This window comes from Pseudorca crassidens, chromosome 17, assembly GCF_039906515.1.
Source record: "Pseudorca crassidens isolate mPseCra1 chromosome 17, mPseCra1.hap1, whole genome shotgun sequence".
NCBI classification, from domain to species: domain Eukaryota; kingdom Metazoa; phylum Chordata; class Mammalia; order Artiodactyla; family Delphinidae; genus Pseudorca; species Pseudorca crassidens.
Genome location: NC_090312.1, coordinates 73,821,502 through 73,838,790, shown reverse-complemented (window position 1 = coordinate 73,838,790; position 17,289 = coordinate 73,821,502). Strand labels below are relative to the sequence as shown.

Here is a 17,289-nt window from a genome sequence, read left to right as displayed (position 1 = left end):
ATCTCAAATTTTGAAGGATTTAAATCATATAGAATATGTTCTCTCACTGCAGTGCAATCAAGCTGCACTGTAGTGAGAGCAAAAATAAAAAGATGGCTAGAAAATCCCCATATGTTTGAAAATTCAGACGCACAATTTAAAATAACTCCTGGGTAAAATAAACCACAATTAAAATTAGAAAATACCTAAAACTGAATGTTTCATATTAAAACTTGTGGAATGTAGTTAAGGTAGTACTTAGAGGGAAATTTACAGAATTAAATGCACGTATTAGAAAACTGAGTCCAGCAATAAGTAAAATAATACATAATTAAGTTGAGTTTATCCCAGGAACACAAGTGTCATTTAACACTAAGAAATCAATCACATTAACAGATTAAAAACGAAAAAATGTATCTTCTCAACAGATGCAGAAAAAACATTTGATTAAAATTCAATATTCATTCATTCTTAATGAATTAGTAAAAGAAGAAGGAAAGAAGAGTGTCTGCTTTAGTCACTCTTACTTGATATCATACTGGAGGTCTTAGCCAGGACAATAAGGAAAAACATAAAATGATATAAGAATTGAAATGAAAAAAAATTCATTATTTGCAGATTATATGATTGCATATGTAGAAAATGCAAAAGAACCTGTAATTTATTAAAATTAATACATGAGCCTAAGTTTGTAGGATAAAAAATCAATATATAAAAATCTTTTACATCTGCAATAAATTAAGAAAAATATTTTAATATCAAAACCACACAAAAATAAGTTCCTAGAAATAAAGCTAATAAAATATATGCAGAACCTAAATGATAAAATGATAAACTTTGAGTTCTAAATAAGTAGACATACCATACAAATATCAATCTCCAAATTAATCTATAGAGTCAAATGCAACTGTAATAAAAATCCCAGTAGAGAGAGAGAGAGAGAGAGAGAGTGTGTGTGTGTGTGTGTGTGTGTGTGTGTGTGTGTAAACTAACAAATTAATTCTATAATGTATGTGGAAATACAGAGGGCCCAGAACAGCCACAGAACTCCTGAAGAACAATATGGAAGAACTTGCTCTTTAAGATACTAAGACATATTTTAAAGGTATAATATTCAAGACTTTATTAGCCCAGAAGTAGCCAAATAGACCAATGGAGCAGAATAGAGATCCTATTTAAAATACAGGGAAAGGATTTTATCTTTTTAATAAATGATGCTAGGATAATTGGATATCCATATTTTAAAAATGAAATTGTATGCTTACTTTCTACCACATTAAAAAATCAACTACAAATGGGTCATTGACTTCTATGTGAAAGGCAAATCTATAAAGATTTTAAAGAGTTTATAAGACAATATCTTCCCTAATTCAGGAAAAGATTGATTCATTAAACTAATTAAAATTAAGAATTTCTGGACATACAGATGGCCAAAAGCACATAAAAAGATGCTCAATATCGCTAATTATCAGAGAAATGCAAATCAAAACTACAATGAAGTACCACCTCACACTGGTCAGAATGGCCATCAACAAAAAATCTACAAATAATAAATGCTGGAAAAGGTGTGGAGAAAGGGAACCCTCCTACAGTGTTGGTGGGAACATAAATTGGTACAACCATTATGGAGAACAGTATGGAGGTTCCTTAAAAAACTAAAAATAGGGCCACCTATGATCCAGCAATCCCACTGCTAGGCATATATCCAGGGAAAACCATAATTTGAAAAGATACATGCACCCCAATGTTCATTGCAGCACTATCTGCAATAGCCAGGACATGGAAGCAACCTAAAGGTCCATCGACAGAGGAATGGATAAAGAAGATGTGGTACATATATATACAATGGAATATTACTCAGCCATAAAAAAGAAAGAAATAATGCCATTTGCAGCAACATGGATGGACCTTGAGATTATCATGCTAAGTGAAGTCAGACAGAAAAAGACAAATATAAGGTATCACTCATATGTGGAATCTAATTTAAAAAATGATACAAATGAACTTATTTACAAAACAGAAACAGACCTACCAATATTGAAAACAAACTTATGGTTACCAAAGGGGAAACATAGGGGGGAGGGATAAATCAGGAGCTTGGGATTAACATACACACACTACTGCATATAAGGTAGATAACCAGCAAGGACCTATTGTATAGCACAAGGAATTCTACTCAGTATTCTGTGATAACCTATATGAGAAAATAATCTGAAAAAGAATGAATATATGTATATGTATAACTGAATCACTTTGCTGTACACCTGAAACTAACACAACTTTGTAAATCAACTATATTCCAATAAATTTAAAAAAAAACAGTTAAAAAAAGAATTTCTGTTCTCCAAAAGCTTCCATAAGGAAACTAACAACAACAAAAAAGCCTTAGAAACAGAGAATACATATGCAATACATAAACTGACAAAGAATTCATATATAGAATACTATATTTTAAATCCTACAGATTCATTTTAACCATGAAACTAAAAACTGGTGAAAGACCAACATACACTTAAATAGAGGATATCCAAATGACATATATATCAGCCTCATTAGTAATTAGAATACAAATTAAACCACAAAGGGATATATATATATACACACACACACACACACACACACACACACACGCACACACATGCACACACACAAGCTACCAGACCGTCAAACATTAAAATGTCTGTCAATACTAAATGTCAGGGAGATGTGCATTGGAACTCATATACTGGTTTCTTATACTTTCACTTGGGTGTTGCCTGAGTCCAAGAGGGCACAAGAGTTCCACTGAACTTCTACTATGAAGACATACTATTAAGTTCCATAGTTGCAATACTTGCCAAACACGTAGGGTTACTAGTCTAGGGTTTGTTTTCACCTGAAAACTCTGGTTTATAGCAGTTCATTTTCCTATCTACCACCAGTCTTCTTCCCGTTATAGTCAGTTTTTTTTTCCTAGAAATAATAGTCTATATGTAATATGAGCTCAGATTTTTTTTTTTTTTTTTTTGCTACCTTTGCTGTTGATGATGCTGCCTCTGCCATGAGGGCACTTTTAACGGTTCTAGGATATAGGAAGAAACCAGTGCCTCACCCTCCCTCTTCTACTCTTTCATTTTAGGTAGCAGGTAGCTTTCTTCTGGGACATGGGAGGGGCAATAAACTTTGTGGCTGAGGGAGTTTAGCAGAAAGTCACACAGCAATGGGGAAATCTTTGAAATAGGAAGCAACAAAAGGTAATTGGAGAAGGCAGCTAAAAATGTGTTGAGTGGGGAAAGGCAGCTATAGATACAGCTATGTCATGATGGAACTTAGTTCCCTGAGGTTCAGGGCCAGCCCTTCCAAACAAGAAGGTCTCCTCTGACATTCCAACCCCATGGAGATAGATTTGGTCTTGAGCTGGGGCAACATGGTCAGAACTGGGTCTTAGGTGATTCACAGACTGGTAGAGAATAGTAGGTAGATCTCACCTGAGTGTTAGATGGTGTGAGAAAGAGAATTGGGCATTACAATTCTTAGAATTATTCCACTGCCTCAAAATAGGTAGATCTTAGGAGCCTTTGGTAGTTACAACTATAAATCCACGTTGATCCTATCTGCCACTCAGTTGCAGGCTGTTATTGGATTTTGAAGTGGAAATTACAGGTATTGATGCTATTTCTAATATTAGTTGTAGCCATACCAGATTAACAGTGACTAAGAGTATAGAGAGATTTGGAATTAAAGGCTCGTGTTCTGGTTGAACATTGCATCACTTTCAAGTATAAAATGAGAAATTATAAGGAAGATCTTTAAAGTGAATAGGCAATGTTATATTTAAATGTACTCCAAGCAACTCTCCTTTCACCCTAAATTCCATACATGTTTTCCTGCCGTACAGACACCACCAAGGGGGTGAGTCATCGATCAACTACCTCCTTGAGCAATTGTGTAACTTTGGCAGCTGCCTCTGCTAGCCACATTTCCTGAGGATTCCTCAGGGCCAAGAGCATCTGCCATGAGGAGTCAGAGCGCTGCTGATTACCAGGAATTGGATTTGTTACAAATGGAGATGCTCCAGCCCTCTGAATTTGCCAGCTCCATTGTTAGAGGAATGTGATAAATAGTTGAGTGCGTCTGCCCTTGAAAGCTGACAAAGATCCAAGCAGCTTAAAATGACACGTTTCTCCGGATAAGTCTTGGGTAGTGTGTGCATCGGTCTACAACTGAACCCTAGAAATAAAGAAATATATGTAAAGAGGCATTTTCCAGGGATTTTTTTCTTTCAGGGCAGAAGTAAGAGCCTCTGCATTTGGTTGGCCTGGACATGATCTCTGGAACTGGTAGGGGAAAATGCTGCAATTGTATTCCAGGGCACAGAGTGAGAATTCCAGGAATATTGAGCCATTAAAATTAATGTGCTTAAAGAATCCACTTGAGACTTTCTGATAATGACTGTTGTATTATTAAAGTTTGAGGACTTCTTTCTTCCTTCCTCCCCCCCTCTAATTTGGTAGTGGGTCATTTAAGGGAACAAACTCTAAACTTTCAGTTATTAAAGGAGCATAAAATTTTTAACTGGAGCTTAAAAATACTTAGGGAAGGAAACTGCACAAGTAGTATGTATATTTTTTTTATAACAAGAATAAACAAAGAATCACCTATAATCTCAGCTATAATCACAGTTAAGCATGGTTATAACCTTTCATTTTTCTATTTCTACTTATTGTTATGCTTTATTTTCTCTATATAAAGACATATATACAATTGTCTGTGTGTGTATGTGCATATATGCATGTGTAGACGTGTTATGTGTGTATGTGTGTGCGCGTGTCAAGGTCACCAAAGATTTCTGTAACACTAAACCCAGTGATCACTTCTTAGTTGTCATTGTACATGACCTGTCAATAGTACTTGACACAGGTGACCACCCTCTTCCTTGAAATACTTTGTTCACTTGGATCCCATCACCCCATATTCTCCGGATTTTTCCTTCTGCATCACTGGTCTTTCTTTCTTCATCTCCTCTGTAGTTCTTCCTTCCCAAAGCTCAGCCCTTGGACTTATGTTGGATCTAACTCACTTGGGAATCTTTTCCAGTTCCATGGCTCTAAATACCATCTACCTGCTGAGAACTCCCAAATGTACATCTCCCAGAGTAACTCTCATTTGAACTCAGGCTCATATATCTCTCTACCTCCGTCACACTTGTAAGTCTCATATGCATCTCACAGGTGTTCAAAATAGAACTGTGAATCCTAGCAAATCATTTCCTACTACCAAAAAAAAATCTCTCGCCAACTCTTTAAATAGTAACTCCAAAATTCCAGTTGCTCAAGCCAAAACTTCGGTGCCACCCCTCATTCCTCTTTTTCTTTCACATCCCACAACCAATCCATCAGCTAGCCCTCAAAGTGTACCAGAATCCAACCACTTCCAACTAATCATCCACTACCACACTGGTCCAAACCACCATGAACTTCCCCTAAAAGAGTCTCCTGCTTTTGCCTTTGTCCTCTCCAAGACTGAGTGATCCTTCTAAACTAAAATCAGATCATACCACTTTTCTTCTCAAAACACTCCAGGAGCTTCCCACATCACCTAGACCAAAAGCCAAAGTCCTTGCAATGTCTTACTTTTCTAATTCAAAAATATGTAGGAGGCAGCATAATGCTCAGGGTCAGATTGCCTGTGTTCAAAGCCTGGTTCTAATTATTAGCTGTATGATGTTGGACAAATTACTTAACCTCTCAGTGGCTAAATTTCCTAACTGTAAAATGGGATTATTATAATACCAGTCTCATAGAGCTGCAGTGAAGATTAATGAATTAATATTTATAACAGGCTTACAATAGTCCTGGCATGTAGTAAACATTATAAAAGTTTTTTTTGTTTGTTTGTTTTTGCGGTACGCAGGCCTCTCACTGTTGTGGCCGCTCCCGTTGCGGAGCACAGGCTCCGGACGCGCAGGCTCAGCAGCCATGGCTCACGGGCCCAGCCGCTCCGCGGCATGCGGGATCTTCCCGGACCGGGGCACGAACCCATGTCCCCTGCATCGGCAGGCGGACTCTCAACCACTGCGCCACCAGGGAAGCCCCATTTTACATTTTTAATACTTGATTATAACTGAAGAATAAAGAACACTCACAAATCACCCCTCTGCCCCCAATACACACACAATGCAACACAACACACACTCATAGCCTTATGGAATTGCTTTATGATCCACAGAGGAGAGAGGGCCTTGTACTCACAAGTAAATTTCTACAGATTATTTGAAATGGGAAGACCTATTTGAAAAGAGGTCAAATACACATTTGAATACAAGGTAAGTCATGGTATTTGTCCATAAAAACAAAAGGGAGTTAGGATTTGTAAAAAAAATTGTGAAAGGGTCATAATATTTATTCAAGGGTGTATAAATCAGAGATTTTTTTTTTGACAGTTGAGTTTTAACTTTTAGAATATGTGGTGTGAAGTTTTGTTAATTCTGGAAAAGTCTTCCAGTTCTAGATGAAATTGTGGTATAAACTGGTCCTATTGCTGGAACTCTTAAAAGCCTGTGCATGTTGAGGTGGGCTACTGATGAGCTTCCAGGTAAAAATAAACTTCACATATTTGCCAATGGCAAAATGTCTAAGACTCAACAGCTATGCAGCTATTGAGAATTCCTTTGAGGATGTGAGGGGAGAAACAATACTATGGTGCCTGCACATTAGAAACACGAGGCAACATTTAATGGAAACTTGCTTAGTTGAATCAACATTATTATGAAATGTAACATTTCATGGTATTTACACGTATAAAAGATGTACAAATGAATAATGCCCTTCTAAAATGTCATTGTAACACCTGTCAAGTAACACTTTCCCTCACTTTTTTTTTTTAATTTTAAAAGAAAATTGGCCTTGAAACACCATCCAGACAAGAATCCAGATGACGCAGGTGCTGCTGAGAGGTTTAAAGAAATCAACAACGCCCACACAATACTAACTGACACGTCAAAGAGAAACATATACGACAAGTACGGATCACTGGGACTCTATGTGGCCGAGCAATTTGGAGAGGAAAATGTTAATACCTACTTCATGCTGTCAAGCTGGTGGGCAAAGGTGAATTGGATTCTTTGTTTCTCTTGAAAACAATTTCTTAGAAGATCATGATATTATTCACTCTTTTAGACTCCATCTCAAAGAAAGTCTAACCTTGCTATATTACTAAACTCTTACAGATAAAAGGAGCTGTTATTTAAGGATCGTTTTTGCTTTAGCTCACCAAGTAATTATAAAATACAGCATGGCTTAAAATACTTCTAGACATTAATTAGATTTGAATTTGAAGCTTCAGGTTAATTCTGACTGCCCTCCCTACCCCCATAATGACAAATTAAGAACTGGCTCATTGCTGAAAACCTAAAATAATTTATTAGTGTGACAACTGTTTAAAAATTATTATGGGACAAATTTAGCCATGTACTTTCCTATCTATAGCATAGGCTACATCAGCAAACACAGTACTGCAGAGAATACATGGTAATTAGGTCATAGGTTCACATGGAGCCTGCTGGGAAGTAGTAGAGAAGGAAATGAGGGGAAAAAGGTAAGAATTAAATAGGGCAGCACACTGAGTTGGTGAGAGAGAGGAAGAGAGAGAGAGAAAAAGGATATCTAGTCAAGAAAAAGGCAAGATTTTTAAGGACTTAGTGCGACCGGAATTGACTTTTGACAGTAAATTTTGTGGGATTTCCTAAGAATCCCTAGTATATGCATGCTTGGTGATAGTTTTATATTTGTTTATGAGTATTAATATCCTTATCTTCTGATAAAAGTATACTTACATATAAATCATCTGCATCTTTTTTGGACAGTTCACATACATGTAAATCATCTGCATCTTTTTTGGACAGTTCACATACATGTAGTAAGTCCACAGTTCACACATTTTGTGAAATCAGATGAACTCGCATTCATATGAGTTGTAATTAATAAAGAAACAGCAGATCTCCAGAGGCAGATGTCATGTTCAGTAGTACTCTGCCACTTTCTTCCGCTAAAATAAATCTTGCTAAACTGAATAGTTTTATATACGCAGGACAAGAGAGAATATGTTTTTGTTCATAGGCATGGGGAGAGAGAGTCTGCAGCCTAAAGCCTCATTTGCCTTCTGCAGTCCTCAGAATTCCTTTTCTTGGGGATAACTGGGAATCCCACTGAAACCTTTTTTTATCACTCAAGACTTGGGAGGGAGACAAGTTTCTGCCTAGAGGATGTGGAACTTAGAATGAGAGTGTACATATTGTCAATGTCATTTATGATGATAGTTTGAATGTTTATGTAAAATACAGGCTTCTGTGGGAAACTAACCCCCAGGTATGACACTATTTCCATGGGAAGGTACATCTGGAGTACTAGATAATTTACACACTAGCACCTGACTGCATATTGGGGCCTACCTGCATAAAAAGGAGAATAGATTTCCTTGCCCAGGAAGTTGACAAAATTGATCAAAATTCATATAGACAAGCAGAAGCTGTTCAGTAGTGTAAGAGATATACATAAAATAATTCCTGATGTGGCTCTTTAAAAATAAGGCTACAAAGAAATCTACCTTCCCCTTCTGCTTGTGCCAAAGCCTAACGGCCCAGTGCCCTTTAGAGTGGCCTGGCACACAGTGATCATGTATTAAGTATGCATGACATGTATGAATCAGTGTACCAATTTGAAAATATTTTAAAAACAATGGACACCTACTTATGCCTTGTACTGCACTAAGCACTGCAAGGATAAGGCAAGGTTATTTCTGCAACAGGCAAATAATCTAGTTGGAATAACTAAAGAACAAAACAATACATGTATCAAAGGAAATTTTCAGAGAGGAGAAAAAATATGGGAATGGAATAGTGAAAGCAAAAAAGGTCAAAAGTAGGTTAAAAAAAGGGGGTGCTTGTTGGGGCACTGGCTCAGGAACACTGCACAGGAGGGTCTTAGAGGCAGTTGGTGAGGAGGAAGTGTTTTTATACTTTTCAGAGTAATTTAAGAAATGTATGACTCTGAAGATGTAGAGAATCCATAGCAAAAAGATTATAGGTGTGAGGGTGTATAAAATCACTTTCTATTTCAAATAACATACTTTTAATAAAATCATAAATGTATTTTGCACAGTTAACAAACATGGGATTGTTTTCACTTCAAATTGGATTGGGAGAGTTTAATCTTTTAATCTTTAGCTATGGCAAACTTAGTGAGGAAACCTTTTATATGCTCGTGGGGAAATCCTGGTGCTGTTCACTAGGAGGAACAAATCATTTGTTTATCTACTAATCAATTAATACCTTCATTAATTCAGTAGGCATTTCCTGTCTACCACACTCCAGGTACTAAATCCTTAGGTAGAGGAGGGATTGAAAGACAACTAACATATAGTTTAGCCTTGAAGAAGTTCACAGTCTGAGACAGAATTATAAACTCATCACTGTCTTAAAGTGTCAACAAAATAAGACTATGGTGGACATTTGTATGGCATGCAGTTGGGGCACAAAGGAGGGAGTAATTGTTCTGGAGGACATGGGAATCAGGAAAGATGTCAGACAGAGGATCTCTGAGATAATCTTAAACACGGAGTGGGTATTTTCTAGATGACTAAGGAATGGGACAGTGGGTGTCTAGGCAGATGGTTCCATAGGGAGAGCAAAGCTCTGCAAGGATGGCAGGAACAGGGCCATGCTGGTGCAGGGAAGGCACTGGAAGAGGCCAGATGACCATTAATAAGGAGCTCCAGCCTTTTCTAAGAGGCAGGAGAGTCGCTGCATGGGTTCAAGAGAACATGTCAGAAACCTCCAGCAGCAATGTGCAGAGTGGGCTAGAGGCAAGAGGGGAAGCAGGTAGGTCAGTTAGGAGGCTACTGAAGTGTCCAGAGCAGAGATAAGGGGATCCATTCTAAAGCCCTACCAATCAAGAGAGAGGCAATGGGGAGGGGGCAGAGATGGTGAGGAGAGAGACTGCAGGACGTGGTGACTGAGAGGAATGCGGTGGTGTCAGGACTGGCTATCCCTAGCTCTTCTTGGTGAGAAAGACTCAGTGCCCTTGGTTAGCCCATGTGACCTGTAGAGGTTATGTGTTGGTTTGTTTGTTTGCTCTGCTCTTAATAGTGATCACCATGGCTTAAGAATAAAGAAGAAAATGTCATACTTCATTATTTGGCTGCAAGTCACTTGTTCCTGGCTTAACTTGTTAGGCGAAACTCTGTGAGGCATTTGTTTCCAAGGAAACTAAAAAGATAGTCCTCCATGGAATAAGGATGAGGGTGAATATGTGGTCTCTGGGGTGAACTGTGATGCCTTCAGGTCTCTGGAGGTACATGGGTCCACACTTGATTTCTGGGGTCTCCTACACCCCACTACCCCTCACCCCTGTTTTGCTTTGCCTCTGGTTCCCCTAGACTTTGTTTGTCATCATTGGCCTCTTGACGGGCTGCTATTTCTGCTGCTGTCTCTGCTGCTGTTGCAACTGCTGCTGTGGACGCTGCCGCCCTAAGTCATCGATGCCAGAAGAGGACTTCTATGTGTCCCCAGAGGATCTTGAGGAGCAGATCAAGACTGACATAGAAAAAGGTACAGCAAGATGAGAACAGAGTAGGGGGTGTCTCTTCATAGGCCTGGCCAAGCACCAGGCCCCACAGCGATGGCGATCACTAAAGGGAGAGAGATACAACGACCAAATGGGGGGAGTGCCGTAGACTTTTACCTTTGGTGCCTCTTTTGGAGAGGGTGAAAGGACAGTTACCTTTACCAGCCACAGAGAAAAGCAGAACCTAACACTGTCAGAAAGAAGTCATGAAATATGTAAAATCGGATGAACTCACATCTGAGTTTATGATCACAAGGCAAAGCTAGCACAATTCACAGTCTCATTACAAAAGAGTGAACTGTGGGTTCAGGGAGGTTTGGGTGGGAGTGCCCAGGGGTAGGAGGTAGGAGAACCAAGGCAGAAATTTCTCCCAGGAGAAGCATGTCAGCCTGTTACTTTAGGATCTCTATTCAGATAGAAGGGAATGGACATCAGAAGAAGTCAACAACCCTTGACTTTTCTTCCTTTTGATTACTTGATGATGAGTTCTGGGTAAAACTGGGGGAGGGTAGTCTTTCTTCCCCAGAAACGCAGCTTCCTTCCAAAACCACACATTCAGAGCTAGCCTCAAACCAGCCTCAAGAATACTGTCTGATATAAACGGGACTGTTTGCTTTGTTAAACCACCTGCACGTGCCTGTCAATGTGTATGCATGGCCGTGATAGATCACTCGATTCTTCAAGTTCACTAGACCCAGCAATGATAACGAAAAAATGTAAAGAAAGACAACAATCTCACAGAATTCACATCATCAGGAATACTTCATATTCTCTGGGAAATGCCTTTGTTTAAACAAACTGGAGTCAAACCTGCCATCATCCCTTCTGTCTTGCAGCCATAATCCTACTGTCATTTTCTCCTGCAGAATGCATCATTATTCTGGGTAATAGACTTTATCGCTAAGTCACAAAGAAGCCTGGACAGCCAAATAAACAATTCAGACTGTGACCCGCTGCTGTCAGAACTGCGGGAATCAGGCATGGTGCACTTCTGTGTACTATACTCTGATTCCTTTGATCACAATGAAGCAGAAATTCCAGGACATCAGACAGAGGAGAGACTGTTTAAAGGCTTCCAGATACTTTCAAATTCCCTATCAAATGTGATGCTAAGTAATACCCAGTTATTACCCACCCCGAGTCCAGCTTAAAGAAAGGAGTCTTCAATCATGTGAACTGTACTTAGTCTCAGACCATTTTAGGATTGGGAGATCAGAGAGGACAGAAGGGATTTTCCTGCAAGCTGTGATTCCTTCCCAGGGGGACCACTGGGTGGCCAGTCTGGCAAACAGGGGGTTTGTTCTCACCATTTTGTATTACTGCCCCTGGAGCCAAATTGTAGGCCCATCGTGAAATACAATTACAACTTTCTTTTGCTTCATTTGGGATATAAGATGACAAATCTTCTAACAGGGCATACACACCAAAAACAGCAAGCAAGCTGTATTACTCGTAAATGGGTTAAACAGAGATACACACGTATAAACTCTTCTTCAGGGAAGAGTCAGTGACTTCGGCATAAATTGCTTAAGAATGATGAGCCCGGGGGCTTCCCTGGTGGCGCAGTGGTTCAGAGTCCGCCTGCCAATGAAGGGGACACGGGTTCGTGCCCCAGTCCAGGAAGACCCCACATGCCGTGGAGCAGCTGGGCCCGTGAGCCACGGCCGCTGAGCCTGTGCATCCGGAGCCTGTGCTCCGCAACGGGAGAGGCCGCAGCAGTGAGAGGCCCGCGTACAGCAAAAAAAAAAGCGAGAACGATGAGCCCAGTGCATTCATCTCATCTGCTCTTTTGAGGGAGATAAACTGTTATTAGGTCATGTCAGGGGGCGCTGGGCCCATTGTTCATAGGATCTCCCATAATATCCATCAACCCAGTCCAGTCACTGACAGAGGATAGGAAGGGGCAGTTAGATAGGAGAGTACTGTCATCGGCATCCACTGTGTCAAGCTTATCTTAACTTTTCCTTTATAGTGCGGAAACCAAGTCTAGGTGAACTGAACCTAGATACCTCAAATCCAGTGTTCCACACTTTTCTGAAAAGCCTCAAAGTCTTTCCTTTTTAAATTAGATAAAGGCTCCACCAGGGCATTTCAGCAGACCTTCTTTGCAGAAGATTTCTTTTCTGGAACAGAAATTCATACTCAGTGCCAAATTCCACCCAGATTTCCTTCCTGCAGAGTTGTTGGTGATAAATCTACATGCCGTTCACTGTTCTCAGTTCTGACACCCCAGAGCTACCAATTCCATTGCAGAGGTCAGATTCCAGACTTAGTAAGTCACGAACCCATTCGACTGTGTTACTGTTAGTCTTAACCAAAAGGAAAAACTCTATCCTATTCCTAAATATTTAAAAGCTCCTATGCAGAGTTAATCAAGGTTTTCAAGGGCCAGAAACTTACACAATTTGGACAGTCCTTTTAGGGATAAAGAATATCAAATTACAAATACAAAATTAGATCTGAAAGTGAATACTTATTTATAATGAAAAAAAGAAATTACAAAAAAATTGCAAAGCTTAAAAACTGATAAATGTCTTAAATACCATAAAATTTGAAAAACAGCAACAGTCTAATTAACTGCCTGACACACCTTTATGATACTTTCCCCCTGTGCTTTCTGGGTGCGTATTCTTTGATTGCCTCTTCACTTAATAATAATTTCATTAATATCACTTCCTTAGGGAGAATAGGAAAATTACTGTCCTTCCTCTAGCATGTTTCTTCAAAATTTGTTGTTTATTATTGGTAGATCAGAAAAGTTTCAGTCTTACAACCATTATTGATAATGTTGTCTAACTTTTTAGGGATTGTTATCAGATTTAAGAAAACTCCTATCTAGTTTATTTCATATATCAGATGTAAATTTGGAAGAAATTTTTCCACAGACCAATTCTGACTACACATCTCAAACCCTGTTGCCCCTCCATCACCCAATACTTCCAGGATCAGAGCCCACTGGACACATTCATAATGTGTGACACCATGTCTGGCATGGATTTTCATGTCCCCTAAGCAATTAAATTGGGATAGTGAGCTATAGGAGTTATCTCTAAAGCCATTGTTATGCCAGTATGGCTAGCAATAATTATACACAGAGTTGCTGCAAGCCACAGAAACACAGTTTCTGTTCAAGAGTAGTGGTACAGGGTGGGATTTGCTAGTAGAGAGGAGAGATTTGCTTGGGTTATTGTGTCTCTTTCAAGTATGTGAAAGAATGTAATCTAACTTCTACCCTTAAGAAATAAAGGAGGGAAGTTCAAAACAGTGGCATCTTCAATATTCCCTGGTAATTTTAGAACTTGTAAATTGATTCCCATCTCTTTCTCAGAATAAAAATATAATCCCAGTGGCATTCTAGGAACACAGGGGAATTCTATTATTCTTATGAATCAATTAGGAGCAAATAGAAGAGAGACAGTGTCTTGGGGGTTGTCCATATCCCCTTTTTTGTCTTGGAAAATTTGAAGCTTGAAAGATAAAGGTGACGGATACCAGGTTATTTCCCTTCCTTTCAAATGTTCACAAATTAGAAGTTCCACTTTGTGAAATTTTGAGTGTTATATTTAAAACAAGCTCATTTAGACCTTATACTGCTCTGTTAGATAAAGGCCACAATGCAGTAGGAATTCTACCAGTCAAGAGGGCTTTACAGAACATCTTGAGATAGAACACCATTCCCTGGGACCCTGTGTGTGTGTGTGTGTGTGTGTGTGTGTGTGAGAGAGAGAGAGAGAGAGAGAGAGAGAGAAAGAGAGAGAGAGAGAGAGAGAGAGAGAGAGAGAGGAAGGAAGGAAGGAAGGAAGGAGGGAGGGAGGGAGGGAGGGAAGGAAGGGAGGGAGGGAGGGAAAGGAAGGACGGAAGGAAGGAGGGAGGGAGGGAGGGAGGGAAAGGAAGGAAGGAAGGAGGGAAGGGAGGGAGGGAGGGAGGGAGGGAAAGGAAGGACGGAAGGAAGGAAGGAAGGAAGGAAAAGAAAGAGAAAAATGAAGAAAAAAGAAAAGGAAGGAAGAAGGTATAGAAATGAGCATAAATGGAAACCTGTTATCTCTAAATACCCTGGCAAAGCAAACCAAAAATACAAGAGATAAGTTCAATTTTTTTCCAAGCTGCAAGCAGTGGACTGAAAACTCCCAGTTAAACTCAAAAATTTTCTTGCAGAGTCATGATTTCCTCACTTTTTTGAAGGAGAGGAAATAGAGTGTTTAAGGGAGAAGATTTTCTAGTGGGTTGACCTTGGATCTAAAACTGTGAGATTCAGGGCACAGGAAAATCTGTTGACTGCTTAACTGTTCTTGCTACTCACCTGGATGAAACCCAAATAAATTCACAGCCACTGAGCTGAAGAGGCCATATGGCTTCTAATTAGACTAGCTCCCAGCCAAGATATTGAGACATTTATTACATTTGCTGTTCAGCATTCATCACACTTTATTGCCCAGGAAAAGGGCACCAAGGAAGAGATTAAATTCATCCTTCCTCATTTCACCAATCCCACTCAATCTCCTTCCTATCCCCTTCCCCCCAGTCAAAAGGAACTGATTTCTAAAAATAATTCATGGAAAATAATTCTTGCAACTAGTCCAAAGCCCTTTGCTGCTTCTTTATATGAAAATGACAAGTAAGCACCATCAAGGCCCTGGGCCGGGACAGCAGGACAAGGGAGTCAGCTCAGAACGCTGCCCCGGAAGCTGCTCCAAGGGGACCCAAGGTTTCTTCAGGTTTTGCCTGCTAAGGTTCAGTGAGCAAATTTACTAGACAGTCTTTTCACAGAAAACATTTATTGAGCACTTAATATTTGCCCGACACTACGCTAGGGGCTAGAGAAAAGAAAGACGCGGTCCCTGCTGTCTTGGACCTTACAGTATCGCAGAGGAGATGGGAAGACAAGTACTCAACAAATAGTCACATAATGAGCTAGCTAACTTACAGGTATGATAAGTCTGCCAAAGGAGAAGCACAGGGGCTGTGACAGTGAACACTAGGCGGGCCTGACCCGGATGCAAGTGAGGACAGCTTCCCAGAGGAGGTGACATTTAAAGCTGAAAACGTAAAGAATGAGGAGTTAGGGGTGGGAGATTATGGGGAAGGAGAACCCTAGAAGGGAGGGATCTTGACACCAGCACAGCACCTGGCACAGCACCTCCCAGCATCCTGTGGATAATGGTGAATGGAGCTCTCGATGCCAGGCAAGGCAGGGATAGGCACATTAGGCTGTTCAAGTGAACAGTTTGATCAAGGAACTGAATGAAGAGGAAGTTATGCAGAGAGCATATTTGCAAATAACCCCAAACTGGGATATACCCAGTCAAGGGCTCAGACCATCAAAGTGAAATGTGATAGATGGAAAGCAGCTGGAATCCTGGACAGTTGGTTAGATAAGAGCAAAAGCAGTAGGATTTTAACTAGGATGAGGGGAAAGGGAGTTGAGAGAAACCCAGGAGGTTCTGAGGAAGAAAACGCAAAAAGGTAGAGGTGAAATATTATTCAGCCATAAAAAGGAATGAAGTACTGATACATACAACACGGCGGATGAACCTGGAAACATTATGCTAAGTGAAAGAAGCCAGACACAAAAGGACAAACACTGTATGATTCCATTTACATGAAATATCTAGATTAGGTACATTCATAGAGGCAGAAAGCATACTGGTGGTTGCCAGGGCCTGGGGGGAAAAGAGGAACAGGGAACAACTGCCTAATGGGTCTCCTTTTGGAGAAATGTTCTGCAACTAGATAGAGGCAGTGAATTATATATTTAGTACACTGTGAATGTACTAAATTGTTCACTTTATTTATTTAAATTTAATTTTATTTATTTTTGGCTGTGTTGGGTCTTCGTTGCTGCACGCAGGCTTTCTCTAGTATGGCGAGTGGGGGCTACTCTTTGTTGTGGTGTGTGGGCTTCTTATTGCGGTGGCTTCTCTTGTTGCGGAGCACAAGCTCTACGTGAGCCAGCTTCAGTAGCTGTGGCATGTGGGCTCGGTAGTTGTGGTGCGCAGGCTCAGTAGTTGTGGCGCGCGGGCTTATTTGCTCCGTGGCATGTGGGATTTTCCCGGACCAGGGCTCGAACCCGTGTCGCCTGCATTGGCAGGGGGATTCTTAACCACCGCGCCACCAGGGAAGCCCCAAATTTTTCACTTTAAATGGTTACTTTTATGTTATGTGAATCTCACTTCAATTAAAAAATATCTGTAGTAGAGGAGAGAGGGGATTTGACTACAGAAAGAAACTAAACACCCTTTCTTCAGAGAAGGAGAAGGTTCTTTGTTTCCTGAAAATTCACCCATGGCAGGGAGTAGAGGATACCACAAAGCATCAGTATTCACAAAGTGTGGGGAAATGGGAAAGTTGATTATCAGTCTTTTATGCAGCTACCTTGAGAGCAGTACACTATTAGTGGCTAAGACAGAAAAGGGCTTTGAAGTCAGTCCCATTTCAAGCCCCGACTCTATTAGTTACCAGTAGAGATTCTGGGGGTAATTCACTTAACTACTTTATCCCTTATTGTTTTTACTTATCAGAAACATACAAATGAACATTATGTGCCATCACCTTTAGGTTCTTTGCTTGTTGCTCCCTATTTAGAGGTAACTGTTACCCTAAATCATCTGTAATCATTTTCCTTTTTTAAATTTCTGTTTTATTGAGATATTTAATTGACATACAGCACTGTATAAGTCTAAAGTGTGCAGCATAATGACGCGCCTTACAT

The 17,289-nt window shown here is 40.0% G+C and overlaps 1 protein-coding gene and 1 long non-coding RNA gene across 3 annotated transcripts in view; one reads left to right on the top strand and one right to left on the bottom strand.

The window, feature by feature from the left end:
* The window catches only part of LOC137209850 (uncharacterized), a 132,480-nt gene that overhangs the window by 83,808 nt on the left and 31,383 nt on the right, over nucleotides 1–17,289 (bottom strand). The window lies entirely within an intron of this gene.
* Nucleotides 1–17,289, top strand: part of DNAJC5B (DnaJ heat shock protein family (Hsp40) member C5 beta) — a 49,040-nt gene that overhangs the window by 23,594 nt on the left and 8,157 nt on the right. Inside the window, exons 2-3 of the mRNA XM_067711262.1 lie at nucleotides 6,854–7,067; nucleotides 10,393–10,564. Coding sequence (XP_067567363.1) covers nucleotides 6,854–7,067; nucleotides 10,393–10,564 — 386 coding nt within the window. The remainder of the gene's footprint in view (nucleotides 1–6,853; nucleotides 7,068–10,392; nucleotides 10,565–17,289) is intronic.